This window comes from Triturus cristatus, chromosome 4_1 (assembly GCF_964204655.1).
Source record: "Triturus cristatus chromosome 4_1, aTriCri1.1, whole genome shotgun sequence".
In the NCBI taxonomy this organism is placed as follows: domain Eukaryota; kingdom Metazoa; phylum Chordata; class Amphibia; order Caudata; family Salamandridae; genus Triturus; species Triturus cristatus.
The window spans coordinates 1005270943-1005295147 of NC_140585.1; the positions used below are offsets into that span (position 1 = coordinate 1005270943).

The window sequence follows — 24205 nt, forward strand, 5'->3', positions numbered from 1 at the left end:
CCTCTTCCAACCTGATAGGGGCTTCAAGCTCCTCTGCTTGGCTCAGGACTAGCTTGGCTGTGGATATGCCCTGTAGATATTGAGCTGGGCCTCCCTCAGGCAAGGTCTGATCTTCATACAGGGTCGCGTAGAACTGCCGGAACGTTTCTTCTATTTCGTGGTCAGTAGTTTGTTCCCCTCTGTACTGATCTATTACCATGGGAATGTGGGATGCCTGTTGTTGCGCACGTAATCTATTAGCCAAAAGCTTCCCGCTTCTGTCTCCCCCAACATAAAAGGCATGCTTAAGACGAAGGGCGGCATATTCAGCTCTATCTACATCTAATCCTGCTAACTGGGCCCTAGCGGCCTTGAGCCATTTCCAGACCCTAGGTGCGCCTCTGGTGAAGTCGCTCTAGTTCTACTACCTCTCCCGTGAGCTGCTCATGTTTCTGACTACCGCTTTCAGAGCATCCCACAAGGTTGCCGTCAAAATGTCAGGAGAATCATTGATGTCCAGGTAATCGGTTATGGTTTTGGTGACCTGCTGTACCACCGTGGGGCGTTGCAGCATCATCTCACGTAAACGCCAAAAACGGCGAGAAGATCGATGATAGGGTAATGACAATGACACCCTCACCGCAGAGAGATCAGGGAAAGGACATGGGAGAATCTCAACCTCCTGCGTCTGCTGTGTCAGTGTGTTGGAAGTCAATATTTGATCGATCCTGGTGTACGTTTTGTGAGAATGGAAATAAAACGTGTACTCTGGAGCTCGGGTGGTGTGATCGCCAAACATCCATGACCCCGGCCTCAGCAAGCAGCCGCGACACTTGTCTAGAGAGGGCCCCATCTGCCCCATTCATTGGGTCGATCTATCGAGGTTACTATCAAAAGCCAAATTAAAGTCTCCCCCCCCCAAAAGCAGAGATCTGTCAGGGATACAGGTCAACTCGTGTATTGCCTCTCGGATGAACCCCTCCTGGCCATGGTTGGGGACATAGACTGTGGCTACTGTAAAACTATGCTGCCCCAGTGTGAAATTGTAAGCCAAGAGCCTGCCTTTGATCTCGCCTGTCTCTGGCCTAACTGGTCCTGACACCTGGATGCTACCAATATCGCTACTCCCGCTGTCTTAGTGGCCCGGGAGGAAAACAGTTGATAGGAGAATGCTTTAGACCGTAACCTGTGAGTATCATGCGCCAGGAGATGCGTCTCCTGAGGAAGACAAATATGAGCGTCCGAGTTGTCCAAAAAGGACAGGACAGGACAGCGTGCCGCTTTGTAGGGTTATTAAGGCCCTTAACATTAAGGGACAGGATTTTAATGTCAGCCGACATAATAGTGGAAATGAGAGAGCAATTGGGAAATCTGTGGGACCAAATCAGCCTCCACCCCGGGGAGCCCCAGGGTCACACCCACACGCAGTTTCATATGAACAACACAGTAAGCAGTTCTCCAGAGTCCGGCAAATCTGGAAGGAGGGGGAAGGGACCCCATTACCCCTAAAAGAAAACAAACTACAAAGAACAAAGAACATCAATGAAGGAAGTCCTTCAAAGTCCTGGGCTAGTAGCCCCATGGTGAGACATGGGATGTACAACAGGAGCCACCCGCCGCCCCCGCCCTGCTCAAGACCAAACCCCGAAAGCCAGATAGGACCCCTCCAAGAAAAGTGTCTTATATTACCGGACCTGTGCTTCTTCATCTGCAGCGGCAGAGTCCTCCGCCAAGGTAGCAATGACTGCTTTGCGCTCCTTAGCCATAGTCTCAGGATCCAGGCGAAGGTGAAGAGGGCCTCTCCCCACCCAGCACCATCCACCAGCTGCATCTCGACTGGCATTGGTGTCCCCCCGATCCGGGACACCCTTCTCCTCCTCAGGTAAGTTAAGTAGCGATGTGGCCTCCTGTAGTGAGCGGATCTGGCGGAGCTTACCGTCACCATATAAAGATGATCCGGAAGGAGTGGTCCCAGGAGTAGGAGACCTCTTTTGAGCGCAAGAATGCCATGACAGCTCGGAATTCCCGCCTTTTCTGTAAAGTACTGGCAGCGAGGTCTTGGAACAAGAGGGACCTGGCTGAGTGAAATTCAAGTGGATGCTTAGCTCATGCTTCCCGGAGGATACGTTCTTTAAGTTGAAAGTCGTGGACTCATGTTAAAATGTCCAGGGACAGTGCAGTCGCCGGTCTCTTAGGCCATATGCGAGGTGTCTGGTCAAGTTTAATCTGCTGCTCCGGGGGGGGGCCCCAAAATGTGACAGTAAAGCTCCACTACGAAATATTCAATGTCCTGCCCCTCGATGCCCTGAGGAACTGCCCGGATTCTAATGTTATTCTGACTGGAACGGTTCTCGAGGTCCTCCGCCGGGGCCTGAAGATCCAGTTGTTGGTCTTGGAGGCAGAGAACCTCTTGCTGAAGTTGGTTAACCTCCTCATCCCTCGATGTCACTAGCGTCTCCAGCGTATCGATCCTTTCACCGACCAAATCTATGTCCCTGCGCATCTCACGGAGTTCCGAGGTTAGCTCCTTCTTCATAGCGTGGAATTCCCCGGTGAGGGAAAAAGTGACTCGAGGATGCCATGGGTAACCGGCCCATCTGCCTAGCCCTGGTCGCGTTCAGTTCATTTGGGAGCCCCCCTCCCCCCCCCGGGTTGTGGTGGCGCATCAGCTCCTCCCGCGCTGGCCTTGACTAGGAGGTCCTTCACTGACCTCTCGTTCTTGGATTTGTTGGTAGCCATGGCACACAGTCGTCACCCCCTTACCTGTGCTGAAGCTTAGAGTCACAGGTAGAGTTTAGAAGCGCTAGGCCCACGGGGACCCGAGAGGGAAAGCAATCAAGAGCTGCAGGCCCGCAGATCATGGCTTTGGCAGTTCCAAGTGTCGCAGAGCAGACTGTCAGGCCCTCTGCAGATGAGCCTCTCCTGGTCCAACCCTTCTCTGACCGAAAACCCCACCAGTTGCTCTATGGGCTCCATTTAACGGTCTCCGCTGCGTTCCAGTGAGTCGCAGATGTTCTTCCGATAGGGACTAGTGAGCCACCCCAAAGCACACACGGCCGCAGTGCGCGGCAGGGACTCACAACGCAATATACCGCTGCACTCAGTGTCCATAGGCCAAGCGTGTACCAGATCGAGGACTCCCAGCTCTACTCTTGTGCCTCAGATCACTGGCCTCCGGATGTGGTCCGACCACTCTTTCAAGGGTCTAACAAGGCAAGAAGCATGACACTTCTCCGCCGTTGCACAACCCAACCACACTCCCACGTCGCCTGCTACAGGAGCCCTTGCCCCCTCTACGAAGCTGTAGGTGCAAAGATTGTCTCACCGGGGGGTATGGACACCCGAGGGAGAAGGGTCCAGTTTACTCCACGTTGCGGCTCTCCTATTCATAGTGGTGGAGCTCTTCACGTGTTGCTATGGCATACGTGGGCCCCCTGGTAACTCCTTGGCCTCCGGGGGAGGCAAATCCCACTGTGTGAGAAGTTGGCCTGGCATATGCTGGTCACTAGTTATAGTGGCCACCTTGCACCAATCCAATTCGACTCTTATGGTAGATAGGTTTAAGACAACCTTTTAAAGAAAGCTATCCTAGTTGTAGCTATGGAGAGCAGCCTTCAGGCTAAGTCTCTGAGGAATGTAAAGCAGCTTGTTTTACCTTATAATCTCTTGAATTACCAAATGAAAAGGACACCACACAGGTATATATATCAAATATATATGTATTTATTTCTAGATACACTCTACTAATCTCTTTATGAGATTAGAACCCAGATACACATTCAAATGTCAACAGTTCTCAATAAATTAAGCACAAATATGGCTGTAGCCCTAGGGGTATACCAGACCATATATTAAGAAAAAGGTTTAACAAACTCAACTTGCAAAATGACAAAGCCTAGGGCCTTGGGAATCGCTGGGGCTTTACTACTGCAGTGTTAGCAGGTAAGTAACAAGCCCACGGGAGACGCGTGCAGTGTCTAAACACAGCCGCGGGTTTCCTATAGGTTACAATGGGGCAAGTCGCGGTTTGTATTTTAAAGTTTTAGGGCACTTCAAAGAAGTCAACAAGCAAGCCACTTACAGGGTAAGTATTTCGAGGGCCAACACACACTTGGGCACTGGAGTGCACGAGTTACCTCACCCAGGGAAGCCGGGTGCATAGGTGTCTTTTGGTGTCGGGTCGCGATGCTGTTTTCAATGGAGACCAATGAAGACTGGCTGCTTAAGATGACTGGAGAGGTGTCCGCTGGAATCCGAAGATGGATTGAAGATGAAGAGGACCTGAAAATTGAGTGGACAGTGTTCAAAGTCACTTGCCAGTGAGCGGTGGCCAGCAGGATGGATGACCACTGATGATCGCGTCGTTTCAGGTCGTCGATGGTGATTTGTCTCTTCGCTCACGAGGTCCAGGAGGGATCGACGATGACCAGCAGCTGGATTCGGAGTGTCCCACGACGTCTGCAGCTGATGGCGGTGTCGGCAACTGGATTGGCGCCAACAAGCCTTGGCAACTGCAAGTCTCGTGTGGACTGAAGGTTGACGATGATGCAGACCAGCAAGGTCTGATGGACTTACCCAGCGAGGGTAAGTGAGGGCAGGCCCGGAGCAACCAGGAGAGCCCTTGAAGTCGATGAGAAAGTCTTCGGGTGAGTCACTAGCCAACGGGCCATTAACCGCGAAGACGCCTTTGCAGGAAAAGTTCCACAGGAGCCCACGGTCACTCGGGACGAGGTAGGCCGCTGATTTTCGGTACCAGACCTGCTAGGGACCTGGACTACAGATGGTCCAAAGCACAAGTTCGTAGAACGTTGTTTAGGGTTTGCACTCGAAATCAGTGCACGGTTCCCTGGTATTGCTGTTCCTCGTCACTCGTGGGGTCCAGATGCCACAGCTTCGCTGGGGACTCAAAATGTCCGTCGAGAGGTCAGGAAATCCGCTTCAGGGGACGCAGGGACTTCGGACTCCGGCGGGAGCGGTGAAGTTTGCAACCGTTGAATAAAGTTACTGGTGCCTGCCAAGCAGGGGAGTCACTCCTTGACTCCAAGGGAGATTCTTCAGTCTTCCAGAGATAGTGGAACGTCGAAGGGCCAGGATTCTTCTTTGTAGAGCATCGTCCAGGGTAATCTGAATTGCATTGGCAATGCTTGGTATCTTATAGTGAAGATAGGGGAGGGACTAGCTCTATGACCACTCCTCTAGGAGGGTCAGGGTAGTGGGTGGTTACTCCCACTTCCCTTTGTCCAGTTTCGTGCCAGAGCAGGGGCAGGTAGCCCCTGAACCGGTTTGAGCTGGTATATGCACAGAGGAGCCTACTGCTCCCCCAGTGCAGGACTTCAAAGCACTCTAAGAGTGCACCCACCCAGCTCCAATACACTAAATCCTGTCTGGGAGGTGGTGACACCTCCCTGTGACAGGATACCTTTTGTTGGGCTTCCTCCACTGCGAGTTTCGGTCAGCAGCAGGAGGGCAGCCCAGTGTCTGTGCTGGTGGCATCCATTTTGTGATGCCAGGGCTCTATGAGATTTCTACCGTTTAGTACAGTGGGTACATGTTATCCCCTCTAGAAGGGTGGGATCATACTCCCACACCAGTTACTGGTGTGGGGGTATGATTCCAAGTTGTTTGACACCAAACACAACATGTTTTGATGCAGTCATTCCAAAGTTAGCATTTACCTCAAGGTTATAATGCACGTAAGAGTATATGGTTTAACCGCATCCACAAACAGCAGCAGAGAATAGACTCTGCCAGCTGCAGAGGGGTCCTGCTCATGCAGAAGCACCCCCTCACATAGTAAACCAAGCACCCTGCCCTCAGGATTGTTAGGGCCTGCAAGAGGGGTGACTGATAGGTTTATATGTGTGTGTATGGGGAGATATAGGAACCTATACCTCAGTGAGGAGTGCTAACACTACCTCACACAGGCTGCAGTAGCAGGCCTGTGGTGTCAGATTGTGAATGCTTCCCAGGGGTGGCATAATACATGCTGCAGCCCCTGGTAGGCCTGTGAAGTACCAATGCCCTAGGTACCTAAGGTACCATATACTAGGGGCTCATAAGGTACCACAGTATCCAATCACTAGTGCATCTAATATGCACACCAAGTTGTTTAGAGAGATCAGTGAGACTGGGGCCCTGATTAGCAGGGACCCAGCCAGACTATAGCCAGAAACCAGTGTATACATCAGAAAAAAAGTGGGGGCAACATAAGTGCAGATCCTACTCTCCTACACACTGCGTCCTCGATACCCCTCTGCACTGCGTGGTCAGCCTCTGAACTCAGGTTACCTGCCGCAGCAGCAGCCTGCACACTCAGCACAGTCGATCCCACGGCACGCCGGGGGCAGCACGCCACCGCAATGAGGGAGGGCCAGGGCGTTAGTGGATCAAGGCCCCTCGGGCCGTTCCGCCGGTCTCACCTCCTGTTAACTAGCAGTGTAGAGCGGGTCCCACACTCCGGCAAGGTCAGCTGGGCTCGGCGCGGTCGCCTCTCACGGTCGGCTGGTGCACACTGCGGCTGAGGGCTCGTCACCACTGCGGGACGTCACCGAGCTCCGGAGCCCAATGCTGCCCAAGGGAGAAGCTCCGAGGAGGCCCCCGCTGCACCTGCCCCGCCCACCAACTCGAGCCCGGGGATTCCGTCCCAGTGGCACATGCACAGCTGGTGCCGCTTTCAGTCCATCCTCGGCGTAGTTGCCCCTTTCACGCCTTAATCGTGCTCCAGCTCTGGTCTGGGAGGGTTCCGGCGCCGACTGGCACTACATGGGGTCCGCTGGAAAAAGCTATGGAGCCTGGGCCCAGGCAAAGGACCGGAGCGGCGAGCAGGTACGTCCCGCTCGGCCGCCATCTTGGCCACGCCCCCCCTTAGGCACTATTTTACAGTTTAACATTTTTTAAACATGTGTAACTCTAGTTCTACTGCATGAATTTGTGTTGTTTTGGTGTAAAAAAAAAAGTATTAGAATTTACTGTTTTTCTAAATTAGTGTGGGATTTTTCTTGTATTGTGTTTTCACTTTATTACTATTTAAATACTGTATAAATACTTTACACATTGCCTCTAAATTAAGCCTGACTGCTTTTGTGCCAAGCCACGAGGGAGTTAAGCACAGGTTAATAGTGACTTTTTGTGGTTCACCCAGACAAGGTTTGTGGCTGTTGCTTGAGTGGAGTCCCACCCAACCCCCAATAAACAACTCATTTTCTCACACAGGGTAACCACCCACTACCTCAATAACGTTTTCACACCTGGTATTTCGCCTCTCATCATCCTGAACATCTAACCATGTAAAGATTTTATTTAGAGTCTGAACCATTCATTGGTTCTTCTTGTTAACAACCGGTTCCCAGAGGTACAGTGCCTTAAATTGTGTGAGTCTGGGTTGGGGCTTCATGTCGTATGTCCTTTTTCTCAAATTCTCAAATGTTGCTATGTAGAAAGTACTGCAAAATGGAAATAGTAAATCCCCAATTTTTTGGGTATACTGATGCCATTGATGGAGCCATACTATGTATATAACCCTTTCTTGTCCACCCTCAAAGGTGCTCCCCCCGGCAGTAAATTGTCTTCGTTGTTCAAAGATTTTGGGGCTGTCAAAGAGAGATTCCCCATGTTTCCTCAACAGTCAACAAGTGTCTCCAACCCACATACAAGCCTCTCTCACAATTGATCAAACCTCAGTGCGACCTCTTCTACTTGTCCGCCATTCCCAGCATGACCTGGGCAAAGGTCAACCAATTACAGTGTGCTTCTCAGCACCAACCGACCTATCTTGGGAAGCACCTTATGACACAATCTGCACAGCGTTGCAACATTTCGATGAACAAAGCTCAGTTAAACTTCTCTTGACTACTATTGCCTTCTACTTCGAAATGGAAAGGAAAGTTTCAGTTCGAAGATAATAGCTGGTGCTTTTTGCAGAACTCCCAATCACACATCAACAATCTCGACCTGCAGGAGATCACTTTTAACAGGTATGGTCACCGCCGTGCACCAAAGAATAAACAAACTGACCAAAATGAATGCATTCACACCCAGTGATATTACATCCCTATCTTGAAGTGACTGATAGTGCTTCCCAATTCACACGACAACCCCACAGACAATTCAACAAAATAACTAGATCGCAAGATCATGGACTTCGAGGAGTCCCACCAACTTGCACCGCAGCTTTTATATCGGACTACATTAAGCACTTTAAATATAAGTGAAATGAATAGCCCAATCCTTTAAAACTCAACGAAAAACATCAAGACATTGTCTCTCTCTCTACAAGTTCACAAATCAAAGCCACATAATACTTAAATTAAGAATCTGACCACTGCATGACACAGCACTCTTTTAGGCATGCACAATGCTTTTCCCTATTGATACTCACTAAGTCGCTTCAGGAATCTCATGATTGCTGCCACATCTCCCACGGTCATCAGGAGTTGGGGGATGCAGATTAAGTCGCTGTCAATTGGAATCTCGTGGCAGAACCCATCCAGTTTTGTCAAAAAGCACACCTTGATGGATCTGGAGTGGTGTAGTCCCAAGACGCACCTTGGGTCTCACCACTGGATCTGTCTTAATTTAAGAAGTTAAAAGTGACAATTTCAAGTAACAGAAATGCAGAACACATGTGGGGCCACATGTATCCAGCAATTTTGCGTACGCAAACAGGCCAATTCTCATAATCGGCCCGTTTGCGAACACAAAAAAGGCTTTTCCCATGTATCAAACCCAATTTTCGATTCGATAACCTGTTACAGAATCGCACAATGAGTTTGCAATTCAGTATTTGGAAGGGGCATGTTTAGGGCGTCCCTTCCAGATATCAAATCGTAAGGTATGTATGAGTGTTTGTGACTGTGAATGCAGTCGCAAAACATTTGTTTTTTACCATCCACTTGACAAGATGGTCATCAGCCAGTCACAAATTGGAAGGGCTCCCCAAGGGACCCCTTCCCCTTTGGGAACGGTGGACATGCAGTAGATACAAACAATTAGTGAACACTTGCAGCCCCATAGCCAACAAACAATTGACAAGGGTTTCACATTCTAATCCCTACTGACCTTGAAAGAAATGGCTCTTCACACAGTAACACTTGCAGTTACATCTTGCCCCACTGTGTAAAGATAACCAGCTCAAAGAGACTCCTTTTGGAGTGATAGCTGCTTTATACTAGTACCTATAAATAAATATTGCCAGCATTATTGGTTCAAGTACCCACTTTCCTAATCAGTTGTGGATACCTGGTTGAAGTATTTTCATAACAATTCTACAGTTTATTGTAGTTTTGAAAACCTAAGCTACCGTAGGCTTTACCTGAGGTGTTCCTTGTATACAAATGGCTCCAAATGCAGTCATTAAATAAAGGCACAATTTTAGATCGTTACTTCCTTGATGCAAGTAAATTAGCTAGTTGCAGGAAAGCAACATAAATCTGTATACAGTAGTCAGTGTGCTCTGTCTTCACCCACAGACAAATGCTGTATTTGATTTAAAGTTCAAAATATTATGCCTTCAAAAACTGCATTTCACTGAGTCTCACTCATTATCAATTATTCTCTTCCAGGGGACCCTCATCAATAGTCATAAGCACTGAATATTCCCGCCCATGTGCGGGAACCCCGGAAATATACAGATATATTTTTTCTCATACCAATGCAGCTCCCATCTAGAAGGCTAAACAATGCAAAAACGCACATAAAAACTGTATTTGCCAACATATAAAAACACAAGAGGGCAAGTTGCACTTGAACTCTGTTTTTTAATGAGTAAAACTCATGAATAGTAAACTGCAAATAAAGTAGACATTGTTAGCCTACAGGCTGCATTGTAAACCAATAGCATAGAAAATGAAAGCATTTTCACACAAAAACTGGCACTGTGCCTTTAAGGCAGCCATGACCCCTAGCTTCCTAGCTGCCTCAGGGGTGACAGTTAGGTCAGTTGTTCTTTCCGGGTCCTTCAGTCAGGATCCTGGATTTTCAGCTCTTCCTTTTTTGACTTTCTGTCAAAACATATTTAATAAAATTCTGGTTTATTTGCTTTCACTCAACGTCTTTTTGCCTTAGAGTGAAAGGGACACCTTTTTTGAGTTCCAGAAAAGGTTTATTTTCTTCAGAAATGTCTTCTTTATTTGACCCTTGCCCTGCCTGTGGCAAGAAGAAGGCAAGATCCGATACACACCCTGAGTGTATTCTCTGCCTCCCTGAGTCTCACTCTTCTAACAAATGCCATCATTGTAAGAAATTGTCAAGAAGCACTATCAAGGACAGGGAGAGGATTCTACTTTATGGCCGCTCTGAAAGAGGTTGGTCTTCTGTGAGGCAACAGAAGAAGAGAGCTCGGTCGACGTTAAGAGGAAAAGTCCTGACCTGTTCTCCGTCGGCACCGGGATCGACGTCGAAGCTGACGACGATGAAGAAATCGGCGTCGAAGACTTCGGTGATGCTGGTGCATCATCACACATCGACAACAAAATCATCGTCGACGACGGTAACGGGTCCTCCGTTGACGTCAGCCAGGCGACGTTCAACGTCGAGAGACAAATCTCCGTCGACGCTGGGTAGGTGATAGACTTCGAGGCACATCACTCCATCATCGCATCATCGGCGATCGACGTCGAGGCGCAGGTCTCCGTCAAGATTAGTCCAGAGATCTTCAACGTCGAGGCACAGGACACCTCCTATGATGTCGAGGCAGAAGTCTCCGTCGAAGCCAGGCAGAGGATCTTCGACGTCGATTCACCACACTCCATCATCGACATAGAGGCAGAAATCTGCATCGAGATCGGTGCAAAGATCTTCGACATCGAGGCAGAAATCTTCGTCGTCGTCGAGACTGCCGACGTCGAGACACCAGTCTTCAGAGCGGGAGCGGCGGACGTCGAAGCATGGCACTACGTCGGCATCGGGTAGACGTTCGACGTCGAGAGGACGTTCGGCTGCAAGGTTAAGTCCTCCTTCCAAGAGAAGAAAGTCAACGTCGAGGCAGACATCTCCGTTGAGGCGACAATCTGTGCAGAGGTGCTCCAGATCAGAGTCGAGGCACCCATCCAAAGAAGCCTCACACCCAGTAATCCTGTCCTTGTCACCATCACCGACATCTAGAACAGGCTCTCCCAGTTCTCACCGAGGATCAACGTCAAGATCTCCGGAGGTGGTAATCTTGACGTCCAGCAGTCCAGCGTCAGTGGGACACCAAGATTCCCCAACCAGGCCTGCACAAGAAGAGGTGAACTCTCCTCCTCCTGCACAGTCTCCTGAGGAGCGAGAGAGGCACAGATAGCCTTCCATCCATCTGTCACCATGATTGAATCGGCCTTTGCATCACTGGTCCACGGCCACAGCTACAGGGCAGAAGCATTACTCGAGCCCTCTTCACAGATCTCCGTTGGCTAGTCTGGTACAGGCTGTGTATAGAGAATGTTCTCCTTCAAGAGTCAGAGCTCGCAGCCGCACTCCTGCGCACTCGAACAGAAGGAGGTCTAGCTCTAGAAGCAGGAGGAGAACACACAGATCTCCAACTCCGCCCTCTTCTTCCACTCGTACGTCCCACAGAGACAACTTGCCTACTCTGACCGACAGTCCGCCGTCGAGGGTCTCTCCGGTGGGTGATGTCTACACTTTTCAGGACATTCTTGGTAGAGGGGCAACAAAGCTAGGCATTCCTCTGCCGACTCGTCAAAGTAATACAACAAACAAATGATGGACGGAATGCTGACAATGCATACATTCTCCCCCATTCAAGAGATCTGGGTTAAATCCATCGTTCTTTTGCCCACTACACCACCCCAGTTTAGACATGGCCATATGCAAATCAGTCTTGACCCTGTGCCTCATGGGAATAGTCCAGCCCGAACTGCCAAGCCATGTCTTCCCTGGACCGGAATCAAGCATCCTAGGACCGGTTTCTGGCTATCAGCCGTCATCAGCCAGGATAGCTTGACTCCAGTGGCGTAGTGAGCACGGGTCCCACGTCTGGGAATACCCATCCCACTTAGGGCGAAAAGCGTTACAACAAACAAATGATGGACGGAATGCTGACAATGCATACATTCTCCTCCAGTCAAGAGATCTGGGTTAAATCCATCATTCTTTTGCCCACTACACCACCCCAGTTTAGACATGGCCATATGCAAATCAGTCTTGACCCTGTGCCTCATGGGAACAGTCCAGCCCGAACTGCCAAGCCATGTCTTCCCTGGACCGGAATTAAGCATCCTAGGACCGGTTTCTGGCTATCAGCCGTCATCAGCCAGGATAGCTTGACTCCAGTGGCGTAGTGAGCACGGGTCCCACGTCTGGGAATACCCATCCCACTTAGGGCGAAAAGCGTTACAACAAACAAATGATGGACGGAATGCTGACAATGCATACATTCTCCCCCAGTCAAGAGATCTGGGTTAAATCCATCGTTCTTTTGCCCACTACACCACCCCAGTTTAGACATGGCCATATGCAAATCAGTCTTGACCCTGTGCCTCATGGGAACAGTCCAGCCCGAACTGCCAAGCCATGTCTTCCCTGGACCGGAATCAAGCATCCTAGGACCGGTTTCTGGCTATCAGCCGTCATCAGCCAGGATAGCTTGACTCCAGTGGCGTAGTGAGCACGGGTCCCACGTCTGGGAATACCCATCCCACTTAGGGCGAAAAGCGTTACAACAAACAAATGATGGACGGAATGCTGACAATGCATACATTCTCCCCCAGTCAAGAGATCTGGGTTAAATCCATTGTTCTTTTGCCCACTACACCACCCCAGTTTAGACATGGCCATATGCAAATCAGTCTTGACCCTGTGCCTCATGGGAACAGTCCAGCCCGAACTGCCAAGCCATGTCTTCCCTGGACCGGAATCAAGCATCCTAGGACCGGTTTCTGGCTATCAGCCGTCATCAGCCAGGATAGCTTGACTCCAGTGGCGTAGTGAGCACGGGTCCCACGTCTGGGAATACCCATCCCACTTAGGGCGAAAAGCGTTACAACAAACAAATGATGGACGGAATGCTGACAATGCATACATTCTCCCCCAGTCAAGAGATCTGGGTTAAATCCATCGTTCTTTTGCCCACTACACCACCCCAGTTTAGACATGGCCATATGCAAATCAGTCTTGACCCTGTGCCTCATTGGAACAGTCCAGCCCGAACTCGTCAAAGTAAGTCCTCTGTGATTTTTGAGAATCTAAACCAGCGGGCAGCATCTAGACCTCTACTACCATTAGTACCAGGCCTCATAGAGCCAGTGATGGACATCTTTCTCACACCGTCGAGTGTTAAGACCGCTCCAGCGAGAATCCTTAAAAAGTACCGCTCACCAGAGGACGATCCACTCTTCCTTAGAGCTGATCCTCCCCGGATTCTGTCATAATTGCTGCGGCAAGGAAGACCCATGCTGTCGCTTCCTCCTCTACACCAGATAAGGAGAGTAAAACACAAGATTTGTGGGGTAGGAAGGTTTGTGGCACTTCGGCCTCTATGTTGAAGGTCTCCAATGCATCGGCTCTCCTGGGCTGCTACGACAGATCCCTGTGGGACTCACTGCAGAGATTCACTGAGAAGTTGCCGCAGGAAGACCGCAAAGATTTTGAAGAAATCTTGCAAGAGGGCAGCTTGGTGTCTAACCAGGTTATTAGCTCTGCAACTGATGGGGCTACCCTTTCGGCTCATGCTTATACGCATGGGATATGCGCAAGAAGTTGTTAAATCAATGAGGACATTGTTCCGGGTTGGAGGTGAGAAATATACACCTGCTCAACTAGGAGATAGAAAGATCAGAGAGTAAGAAGGAAAAAAAGGGGGGGCCGAGAGAGTGGAAGGGGGAGAGAGGTGAAGGTGAAAGAGACAAAGAGGTATCCCCGGTATCAAGGACCCAGTCCCGAAGGGGAAGGCTCGATATTGCCTCTCAATTGCCCTCACACACCCCGAAGGATGTCATGCTTCATCATCGGGCTTTTTTTTGCTCCTCGTCGGGCCGGCGCTGCAATGCCCGACGGTCCCCCGAAGTGTCTCTTTCGCGGAGATCTTTTAAAGAGAAAAGCTGATAGGTGAGTGCGAGTGTGTGGGATAAAAAAGGGAGGGGGTTGGTCCAAAAAGTTAGTGATTACGTGCGTGCAAAGGTATGTGGATAAAATTACCTAGGGGAGTCCAAATGAAGTAATCTAATATTGTGGGACCCCTGGTAGGATAAAAAGACCCGGAGGTCAGTGAGTCACTTGTGGGCGCATTGTGCCTGTGTTACTCAACATCAGGTCGACATGTTCCATGCCTCCTACAGCCTAAAAAGGTCAATGGCGTTTCTTCAGGACCTAGCTATTGTGGATGGTTGTGCACGGTGTAAATGGGGGTTCCGGGTTTGAATAAGGTAACCCGTGTGAGCGTGAAGGTGTGCTTGGGTGGAGACTGCATGGTTCAATGACCTAGTGTGCAGTCTATGTCTAAGTTAAATTTCTTAGAATGACCCAAGATTCGTGATACCCTTGCAGGCAGCCTTTGATAGAGGGTAGGTGCGGAATGAGCCGGCACCCGACGCAACCCAAATAGGTTGCGGGCAACCAACGGTCAAGCCTAGGAAACCCTCGATCATGCACACTAGGGTATCACGAGTCTTGGGTCATTCTAAGAAATTTAACTTAGACGTTCCTCCAGAGGAGGAGGAAACCAGCGTCAAGGTAACCACTCCGCCAAGACGCAGACAAAGCAATGAGTGTCCACTTCCCCCGTCGCCGTTCACCACTCCAGTGGGGGGGGAACTATCACAAATCATCTCGAAGAGTGGCGAGCTATCACGAAGGATCGGCGGGTGCTAGCTACGCTGCAGAATGGGTACTCTCTACGTTTTCGACACCGTCCTCCCTCAATCCCACCAGTTCCATCATCGTGTCACCAACTGAAGCTCTTAGAGAGAAGTTGCCGCCCTTCTCAGAAAGTCAGCCATCGAGAAGGTGCCAGTATCTCAAAGAGGGAGAGGGGTTTACTCAAGATACTTCTTGGTAAAAAAGAAGGGTCAAAAGGCAGAATACAGACCCATTCTGGACCTGCAGACACTCAACCAATCCATCAGAAAGGAGAAGTTTTGCATGTTTGCTCTCCATCAAATATATCCACATCTCAGGCAAGGAGATTGGATGTGTTCGCTGGATCTGCAAGATGCATACTTTCACATTCCGATCAATCAGCATCACAGACAATACCTACGATTCCTGGTGGGATCCTCTCATTACCAGTTCAATGTACTGCCCTTCGGGTTGAAGTCCGCCCCCGGGTGTTCACGAAGTGAATGGCGGTAGTGGCAGCCGCACTGTGACGCAGAGGCATCTTCGTGTACCCGTACTTGGATGACTGGCTGTTGAAGGGACCTTCTCCAAACAGTGTGAGGAGTAATTTCCTGAACTGTCTCGAACTTTGACACTAGCTGGGCCTGCATGTGAATTTTGACAAATCTACTTCACTGCCAACACCGAGAATACATTACTTAGGTGTTCTGCTAGACTCCGAGGTAGGAAAAGTGTTTCCTTCGGAGGAGAGACAGTGTTCCATCATATAGAAATGCAAGCTGGTTCTGCGCAACGGAAGGCTGCCTGTTCGTCGGATTGCCTCCCTGTTAGGGTCGATGGCATCATGCATCTTCCTGGTTCCCAATGCTAGACTACGAATGCGTCCTCTTCAGCAGGATCTGGAGGACAAGTGGGAGCAACAGATAGCTTGCTGGGACGAAAAAATAAGTTTTTCAAACGCAGCAAGAGTTTCCATCCCTTGGTGGATGAAAAAGGAGAATATGCAAGTCGGAATTCCTTTTCAAACTCCGCCTGCTCAATCGCTGATCCCGGATGTTTCACTGCAGAGCTGGGGAGCCCACATGAGGCCTCTCTAGACTCAAGGTTTATGGTCACCAAAAGAGCGATCCTACCTCATAAACCTGCTGGAGCTGAGGGAAGTTCACCTAGCCCTCAAGGCTTTCCTCCCCTCGATTCAGGCAAGTTCGATCTTAGTACAAACAGACAATGCCACCACCATGTACTACCTGAATAAACTGGGGGGAACTCGCTTATGCACACTGTCACTGGAAGCTCAAACCCTCTGGCATTGGCTCCTGGAGTGGAATCTGTCAATCACAGCAGTCCACCCCTGCCGGGAGTACGGAGCACGAGAGCGAACGCGCTCAGTCGTCATTTCGAGGACAGGGAAGACTGGGTTCTCAACGACGAGGTCGTCGAAGACATTTTCCAGTCGTGGGGTCGTCCCACCATCGACCTCTTCACGGACGACGAAAATACAAAATGCTGAGACTTCGCCTCAAGATTTTACTGACCAGGATCAAAAGGGAATGCCCTTTTGATAGACTGGTCAGGGGCATTTGTGTATGCCTTTCCACCCCTTCCTCTCATCCCAAAAGTGGTGACCAAGCTGTCTCATTCACGCACAAGGATGATACTGATTGCTCCGGACTGGCCGAGACAATGGTGGTACCCGGACCTTCTGCACTTATCAGAATGCCCTCACAGGAAGCTGCCCTGCAGACCGGACCTGCTGTCCAAGATGAACGGGAGGATTCATCAGCCCAACCTTCCCTTACTGAACTAGGCAGCATGGCTTCTAAGGCCCTCCAGTACAGCCACTTAGGACTGCCACAGGACTGCATGTCCATCTTGAAAGAAGCAAGAAGACCGTCCACTAGGCACTCGTATGAGTGCAAGTGGAAGCGTTTTTATATGTGGTGTGTTCAGAACAATTGTAACCCAACCAAATGACAGGAAGAGGTCATCCTTCCATACCAGCTTTATCTGGTGAAAGCAGGTTTGAAGTTTCCTTCCATTAAGGTGCACTTAGCAGCTATCACTGCATATAGACGTTCACCTTCTCAACCTTCCTTTTTTCAATTACAGGTTGTTAAAGACTTTTTACAGTGTTTAAAGAAAGTCTATCCTACGGTCCAGCCTCCTTCCCCACCCTGGGAGCTAAACCTGGTGCTATCAAGATTGATGGGTCCGCCTTTCGAACCCATACGCAAAGCAACCTTACAACACCTTTCTTAGAAGGCGGCATTCTTGGTAGCGATCACGTCAGCTCGCATAGTGAGCGAAATACAGGCTCTCTGCTCGAAGGAACCTTATACAGTCTTCCATCTGAATAGGGTTGTATTGAGGACTCGCCCCTCTTTCCTCCCTAAGGTGGTGTCGGATTTTCATGTGAATCAGACCATATCTCTACCCACCTTTTGTTCCTAACCCTTCCACTCCAGCTGAGAGGGCTTTACACTCTTTGGACCTGAAAAGAGTTTTAAAATTCTATCTGAATAGCGGCAAGTCCACGAGAAATCTGATCAACTATTTGTTAACTATGGGTCGATCAGAACAGGTTTTGCAGCTTCAAAGCGGTCCATCTCGCACTCTACCAGAGGAAAAGCGGCTACTACTGCTTTTCTCCATAACGTGCCCATATCTGAAATCTGTAAGGCGGCGACTTGGGGATCCGTCCATACATTTACGAGGCACTACTGTCTAGATTCAGACACCAGAACAGACACCCAAGTAGGCCAGGCCTCCTTGAGGAATCTGTTCCAACAGCTGATTACGGGTGTTGTATGTTGGGTCATTCTCTCTCATTTGCCTGCAGGTGGAAGATGGGCTTGCTATTCTATTTAGTGCTTATGACTATTGATGAGGATCCCCTGGAAGAGAAGGATAAGTTACTTACCTGTAATCCTAGTTCTCCTCCGGGGGTATCCTCATCAAAGTCATAAGCAACCCACCCTCCTCCCCAGGCAAATGAGATTCTCTTCATTGCTAAAGGATATCTTTGTGCCCTGATCTTCAGGGTTACGCAAAGAACAACTGACCTAACTGTCACCCCTGAAGCATGATGGGAAGCTAGGGGTCATGGCTGCCTTAAAGGCACGGTGCCAGTTTTTGTGTGAAAATGCTTTCATTTTCTATGCTATTGGTTTACAATGCAGCCTGTAAGCTAACAATGTTTACTTTATTTGCAGTTTACTATTCGTGAGTTTTACTCATTAAAAACAGAGTTCAAGTGCTACTTGCCCTCTTGTGTTTTGATATGTTGGCAAATACAGTTTTTATGTGTGTTATTGCATTGTTTAGCCTCCTAGATGGGAGCTGCATTGGTATGAGAAAAAATATATATAGTGCTGTATATATATATGTTTTTCATATATAATTTTTATTATTTCTGGGGTCCCCGCACATGGGCGGGAATATTCAGTGCTTATGACTTTGATGAGGATACCCCTGGAAGAGAACTAGGATTACAGGTAAGTAACTTATCCTTTTTGCCCTTGTGCCTAGGACACCACTTTAAATTTGTTGTTCGCCTATGAATTTCTTAGTAATATGTGAACAGAAAACAGTATGCTTACTAATATAATTGTGAACATCATATTGTGTTGCCAGAGAGTCCAGGACCTGTATTACAAATAGGGTTCTTGGGCCTGGTCTTCACACCAGTGCATTTCTAACTGGGTGCGCAGGACCCGGTCAGTGTGCTCTATCACATTGAATACACTGCCCCAGCACAGCTGCCAATTCACTTCTGCTTTGGGACAGTGTATTAGTGAACGGCTGACCCGCTGCAGCGAGTCGGCCTTTCACAGTGCAGGCGGCAACCCATCCTGCATTATAAAGTGATGATGAGACATCCCTCTGTAGGTGGTGCAGTCAATGATTGTACCCACCTGCATGGCGATGTCTGGGGGATCCATGGGACCCCCCCTCCAAAAGGCGACCTCAGGGGAACCACTGATTGTATTTCACCTATTTGTGGCGCACAATCAGTTCGTCTCCTGATGGTCCAATGTGTCGTCAAGACACTTTTGATCATGCGGTCTGTAGTTTTTAACATGAATTATTGAGATTCAAATGCATAAGAGACGGAGATTAAATTGCTTTTGGACATCATACACTATGCGATTAATACATTGATTTCACCTTTATCTGTTTTGAACATTTAGACCGAGGAGACATGACTGCAAATTTTGACTATATGAAAGCTGAAGAAAAGTGTAGGAAGGAACTTCAGGTCTGGGAAGAAAGGCATAAACAGTTTGAAGAGGAATTCCGCAGCAAACTTAAAGCAGAGAAGGAACTTAAAGAAAAGAAAAAACATGAAGAGGAAGAAAAAAGAAGGCTTTGGGTGGAGGAATTTGAGAATGAAAAGAAGAGACTTGAAATGAATCGGAAGGTAAAATAACAAATCCCCAACTCCTAGTACTCCGAGAGAATAGCTTAAAATGTGGGGCATAAAGTTGTAAATTTTAAAAGATTATATTTTCCATCAGCTGTACTCTTCTTATGCTAGAATCTTATAATTTTTAATGTTTTCAGCTTTACTACTTTATACGAGATGAAAATCAGTGTATATTTCTAGTTCTGTTTTTTTTTTCATGTATGCATCATAAGTGTTGCAAACGGACCGTTAATCCACTGTTGTTTCCAAAATGTACCTATTCTGTTTTTCGTTACGAAAGCATATTTTTTTTACCAGAATAGACATCTTTTCAGAGCAAAGTTTTTGTTATTTTTTTTATCTTAACTTGAACAGCGTTTGTGAGGAAATTTGAATAAATAGAGGATGAAATCCACCATGTTAAGCGGTATTAATTCCGAAAAGCATTGTATATTATAAAATAGCAAGACCATCCCTTTTCTTGGAGGAGTCATGGAAATAACTGATTATGACTACACGTCGAAAGGGTTATACTCTAACTCTACCTGAGCACTCTTGAACGGGTAAACTAATGACATGCAGAAAACCGTCTGCCACCTGATTCCCAACAAAAGGCCACGGAATTGGTGAATGCTGCACTAGAAAATAAACTTCTAATAAACAGACATGTGACACAATTTGTATCTGCCCTGTAAGAGAAGTGAGATCTGTTCATGTTCTTCTGTTTAATTAGATTAGGATCCGACAGTGAGCCATGACTTTGCAACTATGATGCACATTTTTAATCAGCATGAAAATGAAAAACCTATAGGAAACTCTAGAACAGCTATTAACTACTACTTAAAATTTGCATTTACACACCTTTTTGAGAACAAAGTTTGCCTGTTGGCAGTACCTCCTTTGCGCCAGGGTCTATGGGCCAGGTGCACATAGGTAATAGTTTACGATTACCAAATAGCGGATCTTTGTAATTCACTATTTGCTAATCGCAAACACCCATGCACAAATGTGTGTATTACACAGTTTGCAATTCCCAGTGGGTCGCAAATAGACCTACCTCAGAAATATTAATGAGGTAAATCTCGGTGTGGGACACATTAAGAACCGCTAACATCGCAGGGATGGTGGCCTGCTGGGTTCAGCAAACCACCATGTCTGTGATTGCTTTTCAAAAAAGCAATCTTTCTTTTAAAAATGCAGCCTATTCTCCTTAAAAAAAAAAAATGTGAAGCGTTAAAAAAATAAAATGACATCTTTTCGTTTTTTAATAGTAGGCAGTGGTCTGTGGGACCACTGCCTGCTCTTAAAACATTTTTTTTACAAACTTTCTCAAACGGGAAGAGGTACCTTAGGGGGACCCCTTCCCATTTGTGAATGGTTTGCCACCTACTTGAAGTAGGTGGTAAAATACAAATGTTTTGTGACTGCATTTCAGTTGGAAAACATTCACACATACCACAGCGATTTGGTATTAGGAAGGAATGCCCTAAACACACCCCTTCCTAATACCAAATCGCAAACCCAATTTGCGATTCGGTAACAGGTTACTGAATAGCAACTGTGCCATTCTACATTGAGAAATGCCTTTTTGCGTTCTCAAATGGGACGATTTTGCAAATCAGGTAGTTTGCGAATGTGAAAAAGCTTTGTACAGTTGGCCCTATGTGAACTACCTAATTTAAATAATCAATAAGGAACTGGACTTGTTATACCACCTTTACCATTGTTGTCAATTCATAGAAGAAAATTAACATTTTATGAGCATTGTCGGGTAGAGATTTAGATGAATTTGAAGGTATGAGACTGTCTTGAGGATTTACGTAATCGTGATGCTCTTGTGTTCATTTGGCGTTAAACCCATTCCATTAAGGTCCAAGAGATTATTTTTTTTGCATGGTTGCCACTCAGATGATTCCTTGTGACACTGCAGATTACTACGCTTCTCCCAAAAAACCAACAAGCCCTGGAAAAATATATAAAACCTTGTGTAACGTAACAGCCTTCTAGTTTCCTCCAAATAGGACAGTAGTACAATTCATCTTTATGTTACGGAGATAAGAGCGCTTTGGTGAAAACCACACTCCAATGAGGGGTTTGGTGACCAATGTACTAAATACCGGTTGTAAAAAACTAATCACAATTTGCAACTAGTGTTGAATTTTATATACTGATATATGTACTATTGGTCAGTTCATAAAATACCAATTCAAAGTGGGTCATAATCCGACCTAGTTGATGAATGTTAATGAGGTAGGGCGCAAATTGCAACTCACTCCAACTGATGGTCATCACAGGGATGATAGCCTGCTAGACCACGTCTGCAATGACCTTTGAATTAGGGTTGTGCTTAATTTGCTTTAGGGTAATCCCGCAAAATGTAATGGAAATTATGCAGAATTACGTAAAATGCTAAAGCAGCATGTAGAGCTATATTTTAGCATGAAATGCATCCATTTTGGACACAAAGACTCATTTGGCACTTTAAGATGTTTTCGAAAACCAGAAGTACCATGCTTGTGGTCTGGGTATTTGCGTTGCTCCCATGCTATACTATAATAAGTGTAACATGAAATTTCCGATATTACGCCAATTAAACCAGCGTCATTAAAATGTTGCCTTGGCCTAGTTTAAATGAAACAATCTTTTTTCGTAATTCTTATCTGAACTCCTTTTTTTCCTTAATGGAAACAGGGCTGCATATAAAAAAAACCTCGAGAGCTGTCATCTGTCTCCTAAACCACTGTCTACTCTTAAACAAAGTTTTTTTTTTATACATTCCTGAAGGGGAAAAGGTCCCAAGAAGACTCTGTCCCTTTTGAGGATCGCTTATCACACCAGCTCTGCTTTTTTGCAATGTTTTGCTACCGACTTTGGTTACAGTACATTGATTCATCACAAATGGATTCGATATTTGGATGGGAAGTCCATAACACACCACTGCTAAATACCAAATCAGAATGAAATCACAAACCTATTTTAGGGATCCGTAATATTTTACAGACTTATGGAATAGGTTTAGTACATTGTAAAAATGTTTTTGGAGTCGCAAAAAGCAATTCAGGCTGTTTGTGACTGTAAAAACATTTATTACATCTGGCCCTTGTCCTCTAACAAATACAGGCAAAGAAAGGTGGTTATGCTTCAGTACAGTATCTCGATCAAAGCCAGAGTCTTAAAAAAATGTATATATCCAAATCATGATTATGCATAAATCCAGAAGCGAATCTATATGTAATTAATTTACAAAGTTGATTTTATTATGTTATGCCTTGGGCTTTCAATTGGTTGTATTCATCACAAGTAAGTGGTGACTTTTTTTTTTTTTTTTTTATATTTTAACCAGCAAATACAATACAACCAAATTAAATCATCAGTCCAACCCACCCCCCCACCCCAGGTCCAAGAGGTAAAAAGAGATATAAGAGCATACTGAATACGAAAGAGAAGAAGAAAAAAAAAAGAAAAAGAAAGAGAAAAACAGGCAGTATATGCTTATCAACTAGAACATAGTCATTGCAGGTAAATAGAAAAACAAAAAATAACAGTCTACACCAAAAATAGTAATTAAAAAAGTAAAGAATAAAAAGCGGGAGAGAGAGCCAACTTAGAAGAAAAAAAAAAGAAGAGAAAAAAAAATAGAAACCGATAGAAGCGGAGAATCGTTAGAGAGAGAGGGAAGAATAAATATATCATAAATATATAAGAAAATGTTCTACATAAACATTAAACATCATGAGCATTCAGAGTATCAAGCCATCTAGTCAAAGGGTCCCAAACCACTAGACCCTTAACTCTTGCTCTTCTTCCCTTCTTAGCATAAACAGCTCTCTCCAGCCTGTAAGTAGCAAGAAATCTAGCTTGCCATTGACCAAAAGAAGGGGGATTCAGATCTTTCCACTGCGTAGCAATACATATCCACAAGATAGTCATAGCAACAAACAACAAAGCACCACCTTCTTTAACATTAAATACATCATATACCCCTAACATAATGATAGTTGGCTTGAGTTGAATATCTACAGAAAGGATTCTATTCATGAACATTTGTATCTCTTTCAAAAGTGGGGCAAGTTTTGGACATGTGGCAAACATATGCACAGAATTCGCACCATACTCGGTACAACGAGGACAAGTAGTACCAGGCCCAGTTGCCCATTTTGCAACCTTATCAGGGGTTATATACATAAAATATCCGGTCTTATAAAATTGTGCTTGCAGTTTAGGGGATAGCAAGTATGTACGTGCTAGGCTTAGTGCGGAACAAAAAATATTAGAAGAGATATTCAGCTTCAACTGCCATTTAGCATCTATTTTGCTTAAATCGTCTGGTCTTTGCTCATTCAGAGTGCGATAAATGTCTCCGATCCTGGGTCTTTTAAAGCCAAGCAGCTTGTCTATAAAAACTAGTGCTACGAACCCGGCAGACCCCTCTGTATTCTTTACTAAGTAGTTCATAATCGCTTGATACTGAAATATCTGATCCTTACTTAGATTGAAACCGATTTGCAATTCCTCAAATGACAGAAGGCCATCAGCCCTATATAAATCTCCTAATCTACAAACACCGGCGCGATGCCATTGTCGCAGATATGTACTTTTAAAAATTAGTGGCAAATTATCATTATTTCTAATCGGGGTATAATAGCTTAGCTTATTAATTCCAAATATTTTACGGATATTACGAAAGACCTGGTAGGCACAGATCATTGTCTTAAATTTCACTCGTTTGTAGTAGCTGTATTCCAACTGACGCCAGAGACACCCCTTTACATTTTCCCCCAACAGCAAGACATAAGGAGAGGGTAGGCCTGAGGGAGAAGAAGTATATTCCTCATGCATCAATTCGCAGCATTGTTGTAAAGAAGCAGCCCAGAAATATAATTTTAAATTAGGAAGAGCCAAACCTCCCCTCTCAATAGGTAGAGAGAGAAGGTTAAAAGCCCTTCTCGGGCTTGAGTATGACCAGATAAACTGAGAAAAAATTTGTTCAAAAACTAAAAGTATATGTCTATTGAAAATAAGCGGAATTGACCGAAAAAAATAGAGTAATTT

The 24205-nt window shown here is 46.5% G+C and overlaps 1 protein-coding gene across 1 annotated transcript in view; it reads left to right on the plus strand.

The window, feature by feature from the left end:
• The window catches only part of LRRIQ1 (leucine rich repeats and IQ motif containing 1), a 1142626-nt gene that overhangs the window by 160257 nt on the left and 958164 nt on the right, over window positions 1-24205 (plus strand). The window contains exon 5 of the mRNA XM_085653925.1: window positions 18939-19168. Coding sequence (XP_085510051.1) covers window positions 18939-19168 — 230 coding nt within the window. The remainder of the gene's footprint in view (window positions 1-18938; window positions 19169-24205) is intronic.